The sequence below is a fragment of the Liolophura sinensis genome, chromosome 6, assembly GCF_032854445.1.
Source record: "Liolophura sinensis isolate JHLJ2023 chromosome 6, CUHK_Ljap_v2, whole genome shotgun sequence".
NCBI classification, from domain to species: Eukaryota; Metazoa; Mollusca; class Polyplacophora; order Chitonida; family Chitonidae; genus Liolophura; species Liolophura sinensis.
The window spans coordinates 81,138,984-81,160,779 of record NC_088300.1 but is presented as its reverse complement, the minus strand read 5'-3'; the positions used below and the strand labels follow the sequence as shown (position 1 = coordinate 81,160,779).

At 43.5% G+C, this 21,796-nt stretch overlaps 1 protein-coding gene across 1 annotated transcript in view; it reads left to right on the top strand.

Moving 5' to 3' along the window:
* Window positions 1–2,000: 2,000 nt before the first annotated feature.
* Window positions 2,001–21,796, top strand: part of LOC135468114 (acyl-CoA synthetase short-chain family member 3, mitochondrial-like) — a 34,146-nt gene continuing 14,350 nt past the window's right edge. The window contains exons 1-10 of the mRNA XM_064746184.1: window positions 2,001–2,604; window positions 2,956–3,100; window positions 5,202–5,390; window positions 6,023–6,154; window positions 8,043–8,186; window positions 14,384–14,464; window positions 15,834–15,929; window positions 19,163–19,273; window positions 19,792–19,835; window positions 20,241–20,344. Coding sequence (XP_064602254.1) covers window positions 2,243–2,604; window positions 2,956–3,100; window positions 5,202–5,390; window positions 6,023–6,154; window positions 8,043–8,186; window positions 14,384–14,464; window positions 15,834–15,929; window positions 19,163–19,273; window positions 19,792–19,835; window positions 20,241–20,344 — 1,408 coding nt within the window. The 5' untranslated portion in view covers window positions 2,001–2,242. The remainder of the gene's footprint in view (window positions 2,605–2,955; window positions 3,101–5,201; window positions 5,391–6,022; window positions 6,155–8,042; window positions 8,187–14,383; window positions 14,465–15,833; window positions 15,930–19,162; window positions 19,274–19,791; window positions 19,836–20,240; window positions 20,345–21,796) is intronic.

The window sequence follows — 21,796 nt, the reverse complement described above, 5'->3', positions numbered from 1 at the left end:
TTAATTCTTTCAGATTCCTGTTTTTTTTCAATATACAGAATAAAAAATAATGATAGCTCCCTTCTGACGACTAACCTATTTTTTTAATGGATTGGGCTATACCCAACAAAGAATTTTTAAGAATGGCCTTAGATGCAAAAAGAAAACCAAATGGTCTGCTTTCTGCAGATTTATGTCATTGGTGTTGAACAGTGCTCTTAAGCATATTTCACTTACGGTAATAAAATTGGAGAAATGTCAGTTTTAAGGTTGGATAAAGCTGGATTACCCGGAGCAAACTACTGGCCATTGACGAGTAACTGACAAAGTTTTCTGTGTGGGACAGAGATGTTTCAGCAGGTCGAGCAGCATGTGTTTACCTTATTGGTGGAAGTCAAGTGTATAATAATACCTTAGTTTTTCACAAGAAGCTAGGAGTTGAGCTACATGTATGTTAATAAATACCTGAATTTGGCTAAATGAAAAGTATAAATCTTAAAGTAAGCTTGTGATGCAGTGCTGAGTTGGTATGGACTGATTGTGACGATGACCTGTCACAGGTGAGTGGTTTGAGGAGAGGCTCTCAATCTCACAGGTAAACTGTGGTAGTTTCAGCTACATGTACTTGCCCAGCCTATAGTCAGACTGCATAAAGTTCAGGTTCAGTGTAGATGTACAGTGTATGTTATAGCTGATGAGCTGCCTGTGTTGTGAAAAGTGGGACAGTTAACTCTCCGTATCACTCAACTACTACAATAGCGAATGCATTTTGACTCTGTGAACTACAATGTAAAAGCTGATTAGAATTTATTGTTAATGCAGGCTCTTACACTGTTTTCACTGGACACAAGATTTGGCATATGGTCAGTCTTATAATATTGCTAAACTGCATACAGGTATTTAAAGCATCTTTTTAATGAAGTAAGACGGTTTAAAGTTGCTGTCAGTCCTGTATTGATCTATACACAGGAAAATAACAGCTTAAACAACTATTGTCATGACCTTCAATTTTGCGAGTGCGAGTGCTTGGGGTCTAACGTCGTACTCAACAATTTTTCAGTCATATGACGACGAAGGAATCCTTAGGGTGCATGTACGTGTAATGTGCCTCCTTGTTGCAGGACGGATTTCCACCGCTCTTTTATTTAGTGCTGCTTCACTGAGACGACTTACCGAAGGCAAGTAAGCTGCCCCGCCCGAGCCATTATACTGATACGGGTCAACCAGCCGTTGCACTATCCCCTTCATGCTGAACGCCAAGCGAGGAAGTGACAACTTCCTCATTTAAAGTCTTAGGTGTGACTCGATCAAGGATTGATCCTGGATCTACCCGTCCTGTCAATTTTGCAGTCTTGAGAAATCTGGCCTTATATGTGCAGCCGTTTACAAACAAAGCAAACTTCACCATTTGTGACAAAACACAAGCTATTATTTAGAGACTAGTATGTTCTGTTCCTCCAATCATATGCATCTACATCTGACTGCCAACCAGTACCTGTATGTAAAATAGCCCTGAATGAATTTATATATTTATATCTATGAATAAGGTATTATATTGGCCAACTGTTTGCTGCAACGTGGCAAGTTTTCATGTAATACCAGCCTGTAATACCATCAGTGCACACTAGTTTGCGCACATAAACAGATTTTCTCCTTTCCACTGCAGGTGCTATATGCGTTATGTCCACAGGTAGTGGGGAATAACTCTGTCAAAAAGCTGGTCATGCTGGATGGTTTGTGTGTCCTACTTAGCTCACACTGACATAAGGTGATGTGCAAAGACAGTTGTGCACTAGCTACACAGGGACTGTCCACAGTTTACGGGGTTACGTTTGAAACTGCCATAAAAAGTTCTCAAAGGGATTATTTTGTCTTGTGTTAATAAGTTTATAAAGGTCCCCCAACCTTGCAGTAGTACATTCCCATTGCCAGTGAGCAGTGACCCCGTTTAGACGGGTTACGCAGGGGATGTGAGCTGTAACTGTTTACTGGTCCCAGACCGAAACGAGTTCAGCGTACTATTAACGTCGTGGCTGTGCGCATCCAGTAATGCTTTCTGTCAGCATGCTATTTTGAATACTTCATAGTTGGATGTCAGCGTAACTTTGGTTGTGTAAAACTAGTTTGTAGCAGCGACCTGGATTGAAATCATAACCCGACATGTTTTGACTCGGATTTGGTGTTTGTGGCTTGCCCTATACCTCAGCCTTTGACTCTCGATCCGACCATAACCTCACATATAAAAGCTGTCGTAGCCAGGAACATGTTAAAGATGGCAAGTTTGCAAAATGCAGTACACAGGGTCATACCCTCAGCTTTCCGAGATGCTAAACTTTGGAGGAGATCGCCAGTTGGAAGGAAGCAGAAAGTCGAGCACGCGGTGAGAAAGAAGGGTACGTTATCGTGCTCATTACGGTGTTATGCCCATGCTGTGGTCCGCCCGCACAGGTCGACCTTCCCGGGCAGAGCTCTGTGCAGTTTGTCCTCGCACACACCGTACGACGAGGCCTTCGCGGGGGCAATCAACTCACCTGAAGAGTTCTGGGCGGCCGCTGCCGAGGAAATCGTCTGGCACAAGAAATGGAACAAGGTCCTAGACAACAGCAACCCACCCTTTACACAATGGTAAAAAAGGTTTAATATTTCTTTGAGCTTCTTTAAGTCTTTTGATTATTGAGGACGTGTGAAGTTTGCATGGAAATTCTCGCGGGTGTGACGTGGGCGTGGCACTTCACCTTCGCTTTTGTTATAGATAATTTTATAATTGGTATTGAAATAAATGCTAATGTGTAAATGTATTTTGAATGAATTAAACGTTCATTAGCATTGATAACAATTTAACAATGACTGACCAAGTGGTAATTCAAGTCTAACGTTGTATTTGGTGAAGTAAGCCTTCATAATCATACTAGTACTGAACTCTGTGTTGTTTAATCTGTGCTTTCCATAAGTAAACAAGCCTGGTTTGATCTGAAGGTTTCCAGGAGGGGAACTGAACACCACGTACAACTGTCTGGATCGTCATGTGGAAGCTGGTCATGGGGAGCAGACAGCCATCATCTATGACAGTCCAATCACAGACAGCATCGCCAAAATCTCCTACAATGAACTTCTGCAGGAGGTGCGATGTTGTGTAGTTTAATAAATGCATGTTACTGATACCTTTGTTAAGATAATGGGTACCAGTAGTGGTGGTTTCTTATCATTCAGTGTCCAGAGTAAGTTTTATGATGTCAAAAAAGGTAAAATTTGGACTAAAACATTGTTGACTGCTTAACATTGTGAATACATTTTCTCACCACCCCTTAAAAAAGAATAAAGGAAAATGATAACAAAAGTTAGTTGACAAAAGGTGAAATGACCTTAAATTTCACCTGTGACAAAGTTGCACATTTTGCCTGATTCTGAGAATTGTATTGATTAGAGAAGGTGTTTTTAGGTTTGTTTGGAAGGTTGGATCGTAAAAGCTCAAAAAGTATTTTTTTCTAATGTCTCTATGTACCTGAAATTGCTCTTTTTGGGATGAAAGTTTCCGTCATAATGTACATTCGTCACCCTCACTGCATCCATGGTCATCATGTACATTCATCAACCTCACTGCATCCATGGTCATCATGTACATTCATCACCCTCACTGCATCCATGGTCATCATGTACATTCATCAACCTCACTGCATCCATGGTCATCATGTACATTCATCAACCTCACTGCATCCATGGTCATAATGTACATTCATCACCCTCACTGCATCCATGGTCATCATGTACATTCATCAACCTCACTGTATCCATGGTCATCATGTACATTCATCACCCTCATGGCATCCATGGTCATAATGTACATTCATCACCCTCACTGTACCCATGGTCATCATGTACATTCATCACCCTCACGGCATCCATGGTCATAATGTACATTCATCAACTTCACTGCATCCATGGTCATCATGTACATTCATCAACCTCACTGTATCCATGGTCATAATGTACATTCATCAACCTCACTGTATCCATGGTCATCATGTACATTCATCAACCTCACTGCATCCATGGTCATCATGTACATTCATCAACCTCACTGCATCCATGGTCATCATGTACATTCATCACCCTCACTGCATCCATGGTCATCATGTACATCCATCAACCTCACTGCATCCATGGTCATCATGTACATTCATCACCCTCACTGCATCCATGGTCATCATGTACATTCATCAACCTCACTGCATCCATGGTCATCATGTACATTCATCAACCTCACTGCATCCATGGTCATCATGTACATTCATCAACCTCACTGTATCCATGGTCATCATGTACATTCATCAACCTCACTGCATCCATGGTCATCATGTACATCCATCAACCTCACTGCATCCATGGTCATCATGTACATTCATCAACCTCACTGTATCCATGGTCATCATGTACATTCATCAACCTCACTGTATCCATGGTCATCATGTACATTCATCAACCTCACTGTATCCATGGTCATCATGTACATTCATCAAACTCACTGCATCCATGGTCATCATGTACATCCATCAACCTCACTGCATCCATGGTCATAATGTACATTCATCACCCTTACTGCATCCATGGTCATCATGTACATTCATCAACCTCACTGCATCCATCGTCATCATGTACATTCATCAACCTCACTGCATCCATCGTCATCATGTACATTCATCAACCTCACTGTATCCATGGTCATCATGTACATTCATCAACCTCACTGTATCCATGGTCATCATGTACATTCATCACCCTCACGGCATCCATGGTCATAATGTACATTCATCAACCTCACTGCATCCATGGTCATCATGTACATTCATCAACCTCACTGTATCCATGGTCATAATGTACATTCATCAACCTCACTGTATCCATGGTCATCATGTACATCCATCAACCTCACTGCATCCATGGTCATCATGTACATTCATCAACCTCACTGCATCCATGGTCATCATGTACATTCATCAACCTCACTGCATCCATGGTCATCATGTACATCCATCAACCTCACTGCATCCATGGTCGTAATGTACATTCATCGCCCTCACTGCATCCATGGTCATCATGTACATTCATCAACCTCACTGCATCCATGGTCATCATGTACATTCATCAACCTCACTGTATCCATGGTCATCATGTACATTCATCACCCTCACTGCAGTAACTTTATGTCTGTATTATTGGTGCAGGTGAAGACATTTGCTGGACTGTTGACAAAATATGGGGTGCAGCGGGGTGATAGAATCATAATCTACATGCCTATGATTCCCCAGGCCATTGTGGTCATGTTAGCCAGTGCCCGTATCGGGGCCATACACGCGCTCGTCTTTGGAGGATTTGCTGCTAAAGAACTCTCCGTTCGTATCAATCATGCTAAGGTCAGTACTGCATGGCAATAATGCCTGCCATCACTCAGGTGATCAGGGTTAGATGTAGACAACTGTTTTCCCATTAGTAGAGCTCAAAAAGAGAGAACTCAAAATTATGCATGTATTATATTTATCTCGCACCAAACAACATCCTCCCCTTTTCATTGGACTGTATTAGTCTCGTGAGGGACATGTATATTCCCGTATCATGCAGCCATTATCCTGCAGATATTCCTGTATCTGTTGACTAGGCTATCTCCCCTTGTTTGGTTGTGATAGAATACGAAAATATATGGCGTCAGTAACCCTCATATTGGGCTAGGAGTCAAGTACTGACATCATGTGTTACCATATCCTCCACAGAGTAACAATACAACTATATCCAGATTCTCTTGATTCTAGGTCAGTCAAAGGTAGGAAACTCTGTGTGTTATGTAAACCTGTAAACGACCAGTAGAGAAATGGCCACAGCCTGCTAGCCCCTGGAAGCCTTACAAATCTGCTGACAGAAAGCCACAACTGACTTAATGAGAGCTGAGGATAAAGACTTGCCTCACGCAGTCATAGAGTACATGTATGTTAGCCTTGTGTCCCACCCAGTGCTCGAAGATACCAGCTCTTTGCTATGATGTGTGTTGTAGCCACGAATCATTGTCAGCGTGAACTGTGGAGTGGAACCAGGTAAAACCATCCGATACAAGCCCATCCTGGACGAAGCCATCAACCTGAGCGATCACAAACCCCAGAGCTGTATTATCTACGACCGCCCCGAGGTGAGCTCAGGGGAAACAGAAGTACGGTACTCATGTATTTGCGAATAAAAATATGCTACCATTTAATGCTTCTTTATATGAACCATAGGTTTGGCCAGGCGTCTGTCTCCTGTCCTTGGCTCAGTCTACTCTAGGGTGTAATGTGTCATGAAAGATTTTAATTTTTTTTCAGTGCATACTAGATAAGATGGATGAACCTTTTGCTATTGCAGTGTGCAGCTGTTCAGTTGATGTGTAGTTACAGTGAGTGAACAAACAGGAGATTCCTGTGTGATAGAAATCCTATTGTTCTCATGGTCACAGTCAGGCATTATGTTCAAACAGACAGTGATGAGCTCTATGTTATTACTGAAATACAGCGTATATGTACAATCAATGCATACTGGCAGTACGGACAGGTGAGCTGAATGTTAAATTGGTCCATGTTGAAAGTTATTTTTGTCGATTTGAAACTTGTATTTGGTGAGCTGCAAGTTGTATTGGCAAAGTTAAAAGTTGTATTTGCTGAGTTCTAAATTGTATTGGCCGAATTAAAAGTTGCATTTGGTGAGTTGCAAGTTGTATTGGCCGGAATACATGATGTGCAACATTTCACCTCCTAGAATATGAGTTTGCGTGGATGCGAAAAGCTTATCCCATTCTGAGCAATACATGATGTGTAACATTTCACCTCCTAGAATATGAGTTTGCGTGGATGCGAAAAGCTTATCCCATTCTGAGCAATACATGATGTGCAACATTTCACCTCCTAGAATATGAGTTTGCGTGGATACGAAAAGCTTATCCCATTCTGAGCAATACATGATGTGTAACATTTCACCTCCTAGAATATGAGTTTGCGTGGATGCGAAAAGCTTATCCCATTCTGAGCAATACATGATGTGTAACATTTCACCTCCTAGAATATGAGTTTGCGTGGATACGAAAAGCTTATCCCATTCTGAGCAATACATGATGTGCAACATTTCACCTCCTAGAATATGAGTTTGCGTGGATACAAAAAGCTTATCCCATTCTGAGCAATACATGATGTGCAACATTTCACCTCCTAGAATATGAGTTTGCGTGGATACGAAAAGCTTATCCCATTCTGAGCAATACATGATGTGTAACATTTCACCTCCTAGAATATGAGTTTGCGTGGATGCGAAAAGCTTATCCCATTCTGAGCAATACATGATGTGTAACATTTCACCTCCTAGAATATGAGTTTGCGTGGATGCGAAAAGCTTATCCCATTCTGAGCAATACATGATGTGTAACATTTCACCTCCTAGAATATGAGTTTGCATGGATACGAAAAGCTGATCCCATTCTGAGCAATACATGATGTGTAACATTTCACCTCCTAGAATAAGAGTTTGCGTGGATACGAAAAGCTTATCCCATTCTGAGCAATACATGATGTGTAACATTTCACCTCCTAGAATATGAGTTTGCGTGGATGCGAAAAGCTTATCCCATTCTGAGCAATACATGATGTGTAACATTTCACCTCCTAGAATATGAGTTTGCATGGATATGACAAGCTGATCCCATTCTGAGCAATACATGATGTGTAACATTTCACCTCCTAGAATATGAGTTTGCATGGATATGACAAGCTGATCCCATTCTGAGCAATACATGATGTGTAACATTTCACCTCCTAGAATATGAGTTTGCGTGGATACGAAAAGCTGATCCCATTCTGAGCAATACATGATGTGCAACATTTCACCTCCTAGAATATGAGTTTGCATGGATACGAAAAGCTGATCCCATTCTGAGCAATACATGATGTGTAACATTTCACCTCCTAGAATATGAGTTTGCGTGGATACGAAAAGCTGATCCCATTCTGAGCAATACATGATGTGTAACATTTCGAAGTTCTACACCATTTTAGTTTGAGAAAGCATCTCTGATGAAAGGTCGAGACCTTGAGTACAGTGAGGAGATGACCCACGCCCGTCCTGTAGATCCTGTCCCCGTGCCTGCCATGGACCCCATCTACCTCCTCTATACCTCAGGTACCACGGGCCTCCCTAAGGTAAGGGCACAGATGTTGAGGTGCACGTGGACTTCTGGAAAGGAAGCAAGCATTATACAGTAGTGGTTGGAAAAAAAATTGACTTGTACAGGGTTTGTCTGCTAATGTTGACTGAACAAAAATTACAAAATGACCCATCTTTGTTTGAAAATGTTCTCTTTTAAGTGTTTTTTGGGTTGGAAATGTTTGTGTTGATATAATAACTGTAGTCTAAAGATTTTGATTCACTGCCACATCTAAAACATGTCCTGAGATTTGAACTGAGGTAGGAGGCAGCCTAAATGGGATTTATTACAATTAACTATAAATTTTAGGTGAAAATTACAAGTAAAGCATTCTGGGCTCTATACATTTATTTATTTATTTGATTGGTGTTTTACATTGTTCTCAAGAATATTTCACTTATGCTGATGGCAGCCAGCATTATGGTGGGAGGAAAGCGGGCAGAACCCCGAGGAGAGGATTTGAACTCACAGCGACCCTTTAGTGTGAGGTTCCTGGGTCATTGCGCCGCGTTGGCGAGCTCGACCACAGAGGCCCTTCCTTTATATACAATATGTATAAAGACAATGTACTCTCAAGTTTCACCAACCCTTCAGCTACTTGAGAAAATCAAGGACAGTTTTCCAATAGGGACAATATCAAAACCCAGCTTAGCTTCCAATACGGACAACATCAGAACCCAAGCTTAGCTTTCAATAAGGATGACATCAACACCCAGGCTTAGCTTCCAATTGGGACATAAAAACCCAAGCTTAACTTCCAATTGGGACATCAAAACCCAAGCTTAGCTTCCAATTGGGACATCAAAACCCAAGCTTAGCTTCCAATTGGGACATCAAAACCCAAGCTTAGCTTCCAATTGGGACATCAAACCCCAAGCTTAGCTTCCAGTTGGGATGACATCAACACCCAAGCATAGCTTCCAACTGGGACATCAAAACCCCAAGCTTAGCTTCCAATTGGGACATCAAAACCCAAGCTTAGCTTCCAGTTGGGACAAGGGGCCTCCGTGGCTCAGTTGGTTAGCGCACTAGCGCAGCATAATGACCCAGGAGTCTCTCACCAATGCAGTCGCTGTGAGTTCAAGTCCAGCTCATGCTGGCTTTCTCTCTGGCCGTATGTGGGAAGGTCTGTCAGCTACCTGCGGATGGTCGTGAGTTTCCCCCCCGGGTTCTGCCCAGTTTCCACCCACCATAATGCTGGCCGCCGTCGTATAAGTGAAATATTCTTGAGTACGGCGTAAAACACCAATCAAAAAAAAAACAAAAAAAAAAAAAACATCCAGTTGGGACGACATCAGAACCCAAGCTTAGCTTTCAATAGGGATGACAAAAAAACAAACCCAAGCTTAGCTTCCAATTGGGACATCAAAACCCAAGTTTAGCTTCCAACTGGGACATCAAAACCACAAGCTTAGCTTTCAATAGGGACAACATAAAACCCCAAGCTTAGCTTCCATTAGGGACCACATCAACACCCCAAGCTTAGCCTCCATTAGGGACGACATCAAAACCCCAAGCTTAGCCTCCATTAGGGATGACATCAAAACCCCAAGCTTAGCCTCCATTAGAGACGACATCAAAACCCCAAGCTTTGCTTCCAAGTGGGATGACATGAAAACCCAAGCTGAGCTTCCAATAAGGATGACATCAAAACCCAAGCTTAGCTTCCAATAGTGACAACACAAAAGCCAAAGCTTAGCTTCCAATAGGAACATCAGAATCCAAGCTGAGCTTCCAAAAGGGCTGACCTAAAAACCCAAGCTTAACTTCCAATTGGGACAACATCAAAACCCAATTTTAGCTTCCAATAGTGACGACACAAAAACCAAATCTTAGCTTCCGACCTAAATACCCAATCTTAGCTTCAAAAAGGAATGACATCAACACCCAAGCTTAGCTTCCAGCAGGGAGGACATCAGAACCCAAGCTGAGCTTCCAGTAGGGCTGACCTAAAAACCCAAGCTTAACTTCCAATTGGGACAACATCAAAACCCAATTTTAGCTTCCAATAGTGACGACACAAAAACCAAATCTTAGCTTCCAATAGGGACATCAGAACCCAAGCTTAGTTTCTGATAGGGACGACACAAAAACCAAATCTTAGCTTCCAATAGGGACATCAAAACCCAGGCTTAGCTTCAAAAAGGGATGACATCTACACCCAAGCTTAGCTTCCAATAGGGACAACCTAAGAACCCACGCTTAGCTCCCAATAGGTACGACATCAAAACCCAAGCTTAGCTTCCAATAGGGACAACATCAAACCCCAGGCTTAGCTTCCAATAAGGACGACATAAAACCCCAGCCTTAGCTCCCAAAAGGGACAACATCAAAACCCCAACCTTAGCTTCCAATAGGGACAACATCAAACCCCAGGCTTAGCCTCCAATAAGGACGACATCAAAACCCAACTTTAGCTCCCAAAAGGGACGACAGAAAACCCCAAGCTTAGCTTCCAATAAGGATGACATCAAACTCCAACCTTAGCCTCCGTTAGGGAGGACATCAGAACCCAAGCGGAGCTTCAAATAGTGACGACATTAAAACCCAAGCTTAGCTTCCATTAGGGACAACATCAAACCCCAGACTTAGCCTCCAATAAGGACGACATAAAACCCCAACCTTAGCTCCCAAAAGAGACGACATCAAAACCCCAAGCTTAGCTTCCAATAGGGACAACATCAAACCCCAGGATTAGCCTCCAATAGTGACGACATCAAAACCCAATTTTAGCTCCCAAAAGGGACGACAGAAAACCCCAAGCTTAGCTTCCAATAAGGATGACATCAAACTCCAACCTTAGCCTCCATTAGGGAGGACATCAGTACCCAAGCTGAACTTCCAATAGTGAAGACATTAAAACCCAAGCTTAGCTTCCAATAGTGACGACATTAAAACCCAAGCTTAGCTTCCAATAGTGACGACATTAAAACCCAAGCTTAGCTTCTAATAGTGACGACATTAAAACCCAAGCTTAGCGTCCAATAGTGACGACATCAAAACCCAAGCTTAGCTTCCAATAGTGATGACATTAAAACCCAAGTTTAGCTTCCAATAATGACGACATTAAAACCCAAGCTTAGCTTCCAATATGGACAACATCAAAACCCAAGCTTAGCCTCCAATAAGGACAACATAAAACTCAGCTTAGCCTTCATTAGGGACGACATCAAACCCAACCTCAGCTTCCATTAGGAATATTAAAACCCAAGCTTAGCTTCCAATAGGGATTACATAAAACCCAAGCTTAGCTTCCAATAGTGATGACATCACAACCCAATTTTAGCTCCTAATAGGGACGACAGAAAATCCCAGGCTTAGCCTCCAATAAGGGCGACATCACAACCCAATTTTAGCTCCTAATAGTGACGACATTAAAACCCAAGCTTAGCCTCCAATAAGGGCGACATCACAACCCAATTTTAGCTCCTAATAGTGACGACATTAAAACCCAGCTTAGCTCCCAATAGGAATGACATCAAAACCCCAAGCTTAGCTTCCAAAAGGGACGACATCAAAACCCCAAGCTTAGCTTCCAATAGTGACGACATCACAACCCAATTTTAGCTCCCAATAGGGACGACAGAAAATCCCAGGCTTAGCCTCCAATAAGGGCGACATCACAACCCAATTTTAGCTCCCAATATGGACGACAGAAAATCCCAGGCTTAGCCTCCAATAAGGGCGACATCACAACCCAATTTTAACTCCCAATAGGGACGACAGAAAATCCCAGGCTTAGGCTCCAATAAGGACGACATAAAACTCAGCTTAGCTTCCAATAGGGATGACATCAAACCCCAAGCTTAGCTTCTAATGGGGACGGGAAGGTCTGTCAGCAACCTGTCTGTCAGCTGATGGTCGTGGGTTTCGCCTGGGCTCTGCCCGGTTTTCACCCACCATAATGCTGGCCGGTGTTGTATAAGTGAAATATTCTTGAGTACGGCGTAAAACACCTATGAAATAAATAAATAAATAAACTCAATGGGGACGACATAAAACCCCAACCTTAGCCTCCATTAGGGATGATATCAAAACCCATCCTCAGTCCCCATTAGGGATGACATCAAAACCCAAGCTTAGCCTCCATTAGGGATGACATCAAAACCCAAGCTTAGCTTTCAATAGGGACAACATAAAACCCCAAGCTTTGCTTCCAGAAGGGATATCAAAACCCAAGCTTAGCTTCCAATAGGGACAACATAAAACCCAAAGCTTAGATTCCAATAGGGACGACAGCAAAACCCAAGCTTAGCTCCCAATAGTGACAACATCAAAACCCAATTTTAGCTTCCAATAGTGACGACACAAAACCAAATCTTAGCTTCCAATAGGGACATCAGAACCGAAGCTTAGCTTCGATTAGGGATGACATTAATACCCAAGCTTAGCTTCCAATTAGGGATGACATCAAAACCCAAGCTTAGCTTCCATTAGGTACTGGAAGGTCTGTCGGCAACCTGCGGATGGTCGTGGGTTTCCCTGGGCTCTGTCCGGTTTCCACCCTCCATAATGCTGGCCAGTGTCGTATGAGTGAAATATTTTTGAGTACAGTGTAAAACACCTATGCAATAAATAAATAAATAAATTCAATGGGGACCCAAGCTTAGCCTCCAGTAGGGACATTAAAACCCAAGTTTAGCCTCCATTAGGGATTACATAAAACCCCAAGCTTAGCCTCCATTAGGGACGACATCAAACCCCAAGCTTAGCCTCCTTTAGGGGCGACATCAAAACCCAAACTTAGCTTCAGTGGGGATTACATAAAACCCAACCTTAGCCTCCAATAAGGACAACATCAAAACCCCAAGCTTAGCCTCCATTAGGGACGACATCAAAACCCAAGATTAGCTTTCAATAGGGACAACATAAAACCCAAGGTTAGCCTCCATTAGGGACCACATCAAAACCCAAGCATAGCCTCCATTAGGGACGACATCAAAACCACAAGCTTAGCCTCCATTAGGGACCACATCAAAACCCAAGCTTAGCCTCCATTAGGGACCACATCAAAACCCAAGCTTAGCCTCCATTAGGGACGACATCAAAACCCCAGCTTAGCCTCCATTAGGGACCACATCAAAACCCAAGCTTAGCCTCCATTAGGGACCACATCAAAACCTCAAGCTTAGCCTCCATTAGGGACCACATCAAAACCCCAAGCATAGCCTCCATTAGGGACGACATCAAAACCCAAGCTTAGCCTCCATTAGGGACGACATCAAAACCCCAAGCTTAGCCTCCATTAGGGACGACATCAAAACCCCAAGCTTAGCCTCCATTAGGGACGACATCAAAACCCAAGATTAGCTTTCAATAGGGACAACATAAAACCCCAAGCTTTGCTTCCAGTAGGGATATCAAAACCCAAGCTTAGCTTCCAGTAGGGATATCAAAACCCAAGCTTAGCTTCCAATAGGGACGACATCAAAACCCCAAGCTTAGCCTCCATTAGGGACGACATCAAAACCCAAGATTAGCTTCCATTAGGGACCACATCAAAACCCAAGCTTAGCTTCCATTAGGGACCACATCAAAACCCAAGCTTAGCCTCCATTAGGGACCACATCAAAACCCAAGCTTAGCCTCCATTAGGGACGACATGAAATCCACAAGCTTAGCTTTCAATAGGGACAACATAAAACCCCAAGCTTAGCTTCTATTAGGGATGACATCAAAACCCCAAGCTTAGCCTCCATTAGGGACAACATCAAAACCCCAAGCTTAGCCTCCATTAGGGACCACATCAAATCCCCAAGCTTCCATTAGGGACGACATCAAAACCCCAAGCTTAGCCTCCATTAGGGACGACATCAAAACCCAAGCTTAGCCTCCATTAGGGACCACATCAAAACCACAAGCTTAGCCTCCATTACTGACGACATCGAAACCCAAACTTAGCCTCCATTAGGGACGACATCAAAACCCAAACTTAGCTTCAGTGGGGATGGCATAAAACCGATAGCCTCCAGTAGGGTCATTATTGAGAATTTCCAAGAATGTAATGGTCAGGAACAAATTTGATGTTCAGGATACTTGCTGACATCTGATTGTAGGTATTACATGTAAGTATCTTCACATAGTAATTAACTCACCTGTCAGGTGGGTTCACGATCATTCTGCTTTCTGCTGAAGTCTGAATGTAGCTGTCCCGTTCTCTAAAAGACCACTGTAATTGTTATGTTCATACAGGCTGTGGTCAGACCGAGTGGAGGTCATGCTGTGGCCCTTAACTGGAGCATGAAGAACATCTATGGTATCCAGCCTCATGAGGTAGGTGCTGTTTTCATTCTTTAATATACCAGATTTATTCCTGAGCCTGTGGTCAGATGGAGTAGAGGTCATGCTGTGGCCCTTAACTAGAGATTGAAGAACATCTGTCGTATCAAGTCACATGAGGTGGGTGCTGTTTACATTCTCTAATGTGCTAGATTTATTCCTGAGCCTGTGGTCAGATGGAGTGGAGATCAAGCTGTGGCCCTTAACTGGAGCATGAAGAACATCTACGGTATCCAGCCTCATGAGGTAGGTGCTGTTTTCATTCTCTAATGTACTAGATTTATTCCTGAGTCTGTGGTCAGATGGAGTGGAAGTCAAGCTGTGGCCCATAACTGGAGCATGAAGAACATCTACGTTATCCAGCCTCATGAGGTAGGTGCTGTTTTCATTCTCTAATGTACTAGATTTATTCCTGAGCCTGTGGTCAGATGGAGTGGAGGTTATGCTGTGGCCCTTAACTGGAGATTGAAGAACATCTGTCATATCAAGTCTCATGAGGTGGGTGCTGTTTTCATTCTGTAATATACTAGATTTATTCCTGAGCCTGTGGTCAGATGGAGTGGAGGTTATGCCGTGGCCTTAACTGGAACATGAAGAATATCTGTCGTATCAAGTCTCATGAGGTGGGTGCTGTTTTCATTCTCTAATGTACTAGATTTATTCCTGAGCCTGTGGTCAGATGGAGTGGAAGTCATGCTGTGGCCCTTAACTGGAACATGAAGAACATGTGTCGTATCAAGTCTCATGAGGTGGGTGCTGTTTTCATTCTCCAATGTACTAGATTTATTCCTGATTCTGTGGTCAGATGGAGTGGAAGTCAAGCTGTGGCCCTTAACTGGAACATGAAGAACATCTGTCGTATCAAGTCTCATGAGGTGGGTGCTGTTTTCATTCTCTAATGTACCAGATTTATTCCTGAGTCTGTAGTCAGATGGAGTGGAAGTCAAGCTGTGGCCCTTAACTGGAACATGAAGAACATGTGTCGTATCAAGTCTCATGAGGTGGGTGCTGTTTTCATTCTCCATTGTACTAGATTTATTCCTGAGTCTGTGGTCAGACTGAGTGGAAGTCATGCTGTGGCCCTTCATTGGAGCATGAAGAACATCTGTGGTAGCCAAGCTTTCATGAGGTCAGCACTGTTTTCATGTTCTAATATGTTAGATTTATTACATGTGTCTGTGGTCAGATTGAGTGGATACCCCTTAAAATATGGCCGCCTGTAGTACTGTCAAACCATTTGATCAAACTCTCAGAAAGACACCAAGCCTTAAAGCCATGATTCTGGGGAGCACATCTGGTGCTGCTCTGAGATAAAGGTGATCAAGGTAAAATGTAGATTGTGGCTGTTATCTGTCTATTTCAGGTGTGGTTTGCAGCCTCTGACCTGGGATGGGTTGTCGGTCACTCCTACATTAATTATGCCCCTCTGCTTAACTGTAACACAACCATATTGTTTGAGGTGAGAAGATCAGTTGGATTTTGTGACTTTTATCTAAAACTACATATACTTTAACACCTTATACATTTAAGTCATTTTTTCTGTCAGAGCAAGATAAATGGTTGGAAGTTATTGCCAGTTTGGTAACTTGTAACTACTGAGACTTGTAATGACTGTAACTGCTCTAACTTGTGACTACTGTAACTGTTGTAACCTGTAACTTGTAACTACCGGTACTGTAACTTGTAATGACTAAATTGTAACTGCTGTAACTTGTAACTACTGCAACCTATGTGACATTATACTCCTGCTGATTCAATACTATCTCAGTTTACTTCTTTGCTTTATTCCTAGTATTATCTCACTCATTTCTTGTTATCTTACTAGTTTCCAGTCTTATCTCACTTGTTCCAGTGCTATCTCAATTGCTTCTAGTGTTATCTTACTTGTTTCCTGTGTTATTTCAATCACCTCGTTATCTGTAGTATATCTTTGATTCAGGGGAAGCTTGTAGGCACACCGGACCCCTGCACTTATTTCCTGTGTTATTTCAATCACCTCACTATCTGTAGTATATCTTTGATTCAGGGGAAGCCTGTAGGCACACCGGACCCCAGCACTTATTTCCTGTGTTATTTCAATCACCTCGTTATCTGTAGTATATCTTTGATTCAGGGGAAGCCTGTAGGCACACCGGACCCCAGCACTTATTTTCTGTGTTATTTCAATCACCTTGTTATCTGCAGTATATCTTTGATTCAGGGGAAGCCTGTAGGCACACCGGACCCCAGCACTTATTTCCTGTGTTATTTCAATCACCTCGTTATCTGTAGTATATCTTTGATTCAGGGGTAGCCTGTAGGCACACCGGACCCCAGCACTTATTACCTGTGCTATTCTAATCACCTTGTTATCTGTAGTATATCTTTGATTCAGGGGATGCCTGTGGGCACACTGGGCCCCGGCACTTATTTCCTGTGTTATTTCAGTCACCTCACTATCTTTAGTATTTCTTTGATTCAAGGGAAGCCTGTGGGCACACCAGACCCCGGCACTTATTTCCTGTGTTATTTCAATCACCTCACTGTCTGTAGTATATTTTTGATTCAGAGGTAGCCTGTAGGCACACCGGACCCCAGCACTTATTTCCTGTGTTATTTCAATCACCTCGTTATCTGTAGTATATCTTTGATTCAGGAGAAGATTGTAGGCACACCGGACCCCAGCACTTATGTCCTGTGTTATTTCAATCACCTCACTATCTTTAGTATATCTTTGATTCAGGGGTAGCCTGTGGGCACACCAGACCCCAGCACTTATTTCCTGTGTTATTTCAATCACCTCATTATCTGTAGTATATCTTTGATTCAGGGGAAGCTTGTAGGCACTTATTTCCTGTGTTATTTCAATCACCTCGTTATCTGTAGTATATCTTTGATTCAGGGGAAGCCTGTGGGCACACCAGACCCCAGCACTTATTTCCTGTGTTATTTCAATCACCTTGTTGTCTGTAGTATATCTTTGATTCAGGGGATGCCTGTGGGCACACCGGACCCCAGCACTTATTTCCTGTGTTATTTCAATCACCTTGTTGTCTGTAGTATATCTTTGATTCAGGGGATGCCTGTGGGCACACTGGACCCCAGCACTTATTTCCTGTGTTATTTCAATCACCTCACTATCTTTAGTATATCTTTGATCCAGGGGAAGCTTGTAGGCACACCAGACCCCGGCACTTATTTCCTGTGTTATTTCAATCACCTCGTTATCTGTAGTATATCTTTGTTGGCACACCGGACCCCAGCACTTATTTCCCGTGTTATTTCAATCACCTCACTATCTTTAGTATATCTTTGATCCAGGGGAAGCCTGTAGGCACACCGGACCCCAGCACTTATTTCCTGTGTTATTTCAATCACCTCACTATCTTTAGTATATCTTTGATTCAGGGGAAGCCCGTGGGCACACCAGACCCCAGCACTTATTTCCTGTGTTATTTCAGTCACCTTGTTATCTGTAGTATATCTTTGATTCAGGGGAAGCCTGTGGGCACACCGGACCCCAGCACTTATTTCCTGTGTTATATCAATCACCTCACTATCTTTAGTATATCTTTGATTCAGGGGAAGCCTGTGGACACACCGGACCCCAGCACTTATTTCCTGTGTTATTTCAATCACTTTGTTGTCTGTAGTATATCTTTGATTCAGGGGTAGCCTGTGGGCACACCGGACCCCAGCACTTATTTCCTGTGTTATTTCAATCACCTCACTATCTTTAGTATATCTTTGATTCAGGGGAAGCCCGTGGGCACACCAGACCCCAGCACTTATTTCCTGTGTTATTTCAGTCACCTTGTTATCTGTAGTATATCTTTGATTCAGGGGAAGCCTGTGGGCACACCGGACCCCAGCACTTATTTCCTGTGTTATATCAATCACCTCACTATCTTTAGTATATCTTTGATTCAGGGGAAGCCTGTGGACACACCGGACCCCAGCACTTATTTCCTGTGTTATTTCAATCACTTTGTTGTCTGTAGTATATCTTTGATTCAGGGGTAGCCTGTGGGCACACCGGACCCCAGCACTTATTTCCTGTGTTATTTCAATCACTTCACTATCTTTAGTATATCATTGATTCAGGGGAAGCCTGTTGGCACACCGGACCTCAGCACTTATTACCTGTGTTATTTCAATCACCTCACTATCTGTAGTATATCTTTGATTCAAGGGAAGCCTGTGGGCACACCGGACCCCAGCACTTATTTCCTGTGTTATTTCAATCGCCTCGTTATCTGTAGCATATCTTTGATTCAGGGGAAGCCTGTGGGCACACCGGACCCCAGCACTTATTTCCTGTGTTATTTCAATCACCTCACTATCTTTAGTATTTCTTTGATTCAGGGGAAGCCTGTAGGCACACCGGACCCCAGCACTTATTTCCTGTGTTATTTCAATCACCTTGTTATCTGTAGTATATCTTTGATTCAGGGGTAGCCTGTGGGCACACCGGACCCCAGCACTTATTTCCTGTGTTATTTCAATCCCTTCACTATCTTTAGTATATCATTGATTCAGGGGAAGCCTGTAGGCACACCGGACCTCAGCACTTATTACCTGTGTTATTTCAATCACCTCGTTATCTGTAGTATATCTTTGATTCAAGGGAAGCCTGTGGGCACACCGGACCCCAGCACTTATTTCCTGTGTTATTTCAATCACCTCACTATCTTTAGTATTTCTTTGATTCAGGGGAAGCCTGTGGGCACACCGGACCCCAGCACTTATTTCCGTATCATCAAGGAGCATAATGTCGCAGGCATGTTTGTCGCCCCTACGGGCCTCAGGGCTGTGAAAAGAGAGGCAAGTGTGTTGAAATAAAAACTTTACATATAAATGGAAAGACAGAAGATTTTGATGGACCCAGTTTTCCCCTCCATATCTGTGGACACAAGTTTCCTGTTAGATAACTGTTGGGGCCTTTGTGGATGATGTGGTAGTGTGCCAGTACAGATTAATGACCAGGAGCCTCTCACCAATGCGGTCGCAGTGAGTTCAAGTCTAGCTCCTGTTGGCTTCCTCTCAGAGCTACGTGGGAAGCTCTGTCAGCAACGTGCAGATGGTCGTGGTTTTACCCCAGGCACTGACCGGTTTCCTCCCACCATAATGCTGGCCGCCGTCGTATAAGTGAAATATTCATGAGTATGGCGTAAAACAGCAATCAAATAAATAAATAAATAGATAACTTACTTTTTCTTAAAATTACAACATTAGTATGCCTTTGTTATCTTCTAATTTTTTTTATGGTAGTGTTATGTCTGTGTTGTTTACCTGCTCCTAATCTTCACACCTGGACATTTTGAACTTCCTTCTTTCTTCAGGACCCTCGTGGAACATTTGCTCATAAGTATTTGCCCTGTCCCAAGTAAGTGGCCTTTGTCCGGTACTGTGAGCTGTGTGTATGCACTGATGGTGTCAGGTGCTGTGAGCACTGTGTATGCACTCATAGTGTCAGGTGCTGTGGGCTCTGTGTATGCACTCATGGTGTCAGGTGCTATGATCTCTTTGTATGCACTCATGATGTCAGGTGCTGTGATCTCTGTGTTTGCGCTGTCAGGTATTATGTAAAGCATTGTAGTATTTGCAGGAATACATGTGTATATGTGACTAGAATTTGTGTGTATAAATCATCATTATATTATGGAAGTAATAAGGACAATTTTAGATAATATTACCAATATTTGGTGTTCCTGCTAATGTATAACATACATGTTGATTTTTCTTGGCATTATGACATCGCCTTTTTCCACAATGGTTTGTTGTATTTCAGATTTCGGTATTTGTATGTGGCAGGGGAGCACTGCGATCATGACACTGTGGAGTGGAGTAGGAAGGTTTTTAATGCTCCAGTGCTGGATAACTGGTGGCAGACAGGTCAGTTGATGATGCAGGTTATAGCTTTGTACCCAGCCTGTCAGTCCCTCCAGTGCTGGATAACTGGTGGCAGACAGGTCAGTTGATGATGCAGATTATAGCTTTGTACCCAGGCTGTCAGTCCCTCCAGTGCTGGATAACTGGTGGCAGACAGGTCAGTTGATGATGCAGGTTATAGCTTTGTACCCAGCCTGTCAGTCCCTCCAGTGCTGGATAACTGGTGGCAGACAGGTCAGTTGATGATGCAGATTATAGCTTTGTACCCAGGCTGTCAGTCCCTCCAGTGCTGGATAAGTGGTGGCAGACAGGTCAGTTGATGATGCAGGTTATAGCTTTGTACCCAGGCTGTCAGTCCCTCCAGTGCTGGATAAGTGGTGGCAGACAGGTCAGTTGATGATGCAGGTTATAGCTTTGTACCCAGGCTGTCAGTCCCTCCAGTGCTGGATAAGTGGTGGCAGACAGGTCAGTTGATGATGCAGATTATAGCTTTGTACCCAGGCTGTCAGTCCCTCCAGTGCTGGATAACTGGTGGCAGACAGGTCAGTTGATGATGCAGGTTATAGCTTTGTACCCAGGCTGTCAGTCCCTCCAGTGCTGGATAACTGGTGGCAGACAGGTCAGTTGATGATGCAGATTATAGCTTTGTACCCAGGCTGTCAGTCCCTCCAGTGCTGGATAACTGGTGGCAGACAGGTCAGTTGATGATGCAGGTTATAGCTTTGTACCCAGCCTGTCAGTCCCTCCAGTGCTGGATAACTGGTGGCAGACAGGTCAGTTGATGATGCAGATTATAGCTTTGTACCCAGGCTGTCAGTCCCTCCAGTGCTGGATAAGTGGTGGCAGACAGGTCAGTTGATGATGCAGGTTATAGCTTTGTACCCAGGCTGTCAGTCCCTCCAGTGCTGGATAACTGGTGGCAGACAGGTCAGTTGGTGATGCAGGTTATAGCTTTGTACCCAGGCTGTCAGTCCCTCCAGTGCTGGATAACTGGTGGCAGACAGGTCAGTTGATGATGCAGGTTATAGCTTTGTACCCAGGCTGTCAGTCCCTCCAGTGCTGGATAACTGGTGGCAGATAGGTCAGTTGATGATGCAGGTTATAGCTTTGTACCCAGCCTATCAGTCCCTCCAGTGCTGGATAACTGGTGGCAGACAGGTCAGTTGATGATGCAGGTTATAGCTTTGTACCCAGGCTGTCAGTCCCTCCAATGCTGGATAACTGGTGGCAGACAGGTCAGTTGATGATGCAGGTTATAGCTTTGTACCCAGGCTGTCAGTCCCTCCAGTGCTGGATAACTGGTGGCAGACAGGTCAGTTGATGAGGCAGGTTATAGCTTTGTACCCAGCCTGTCAGTCCCTCCAGTGCTGGATAACTGGTGGCAGACAGGTCAGTTGATGATGCAGGTTATAGCTTTGTACACAGCCTGTCAGTCCCTCCAGTGCTGGATAACTG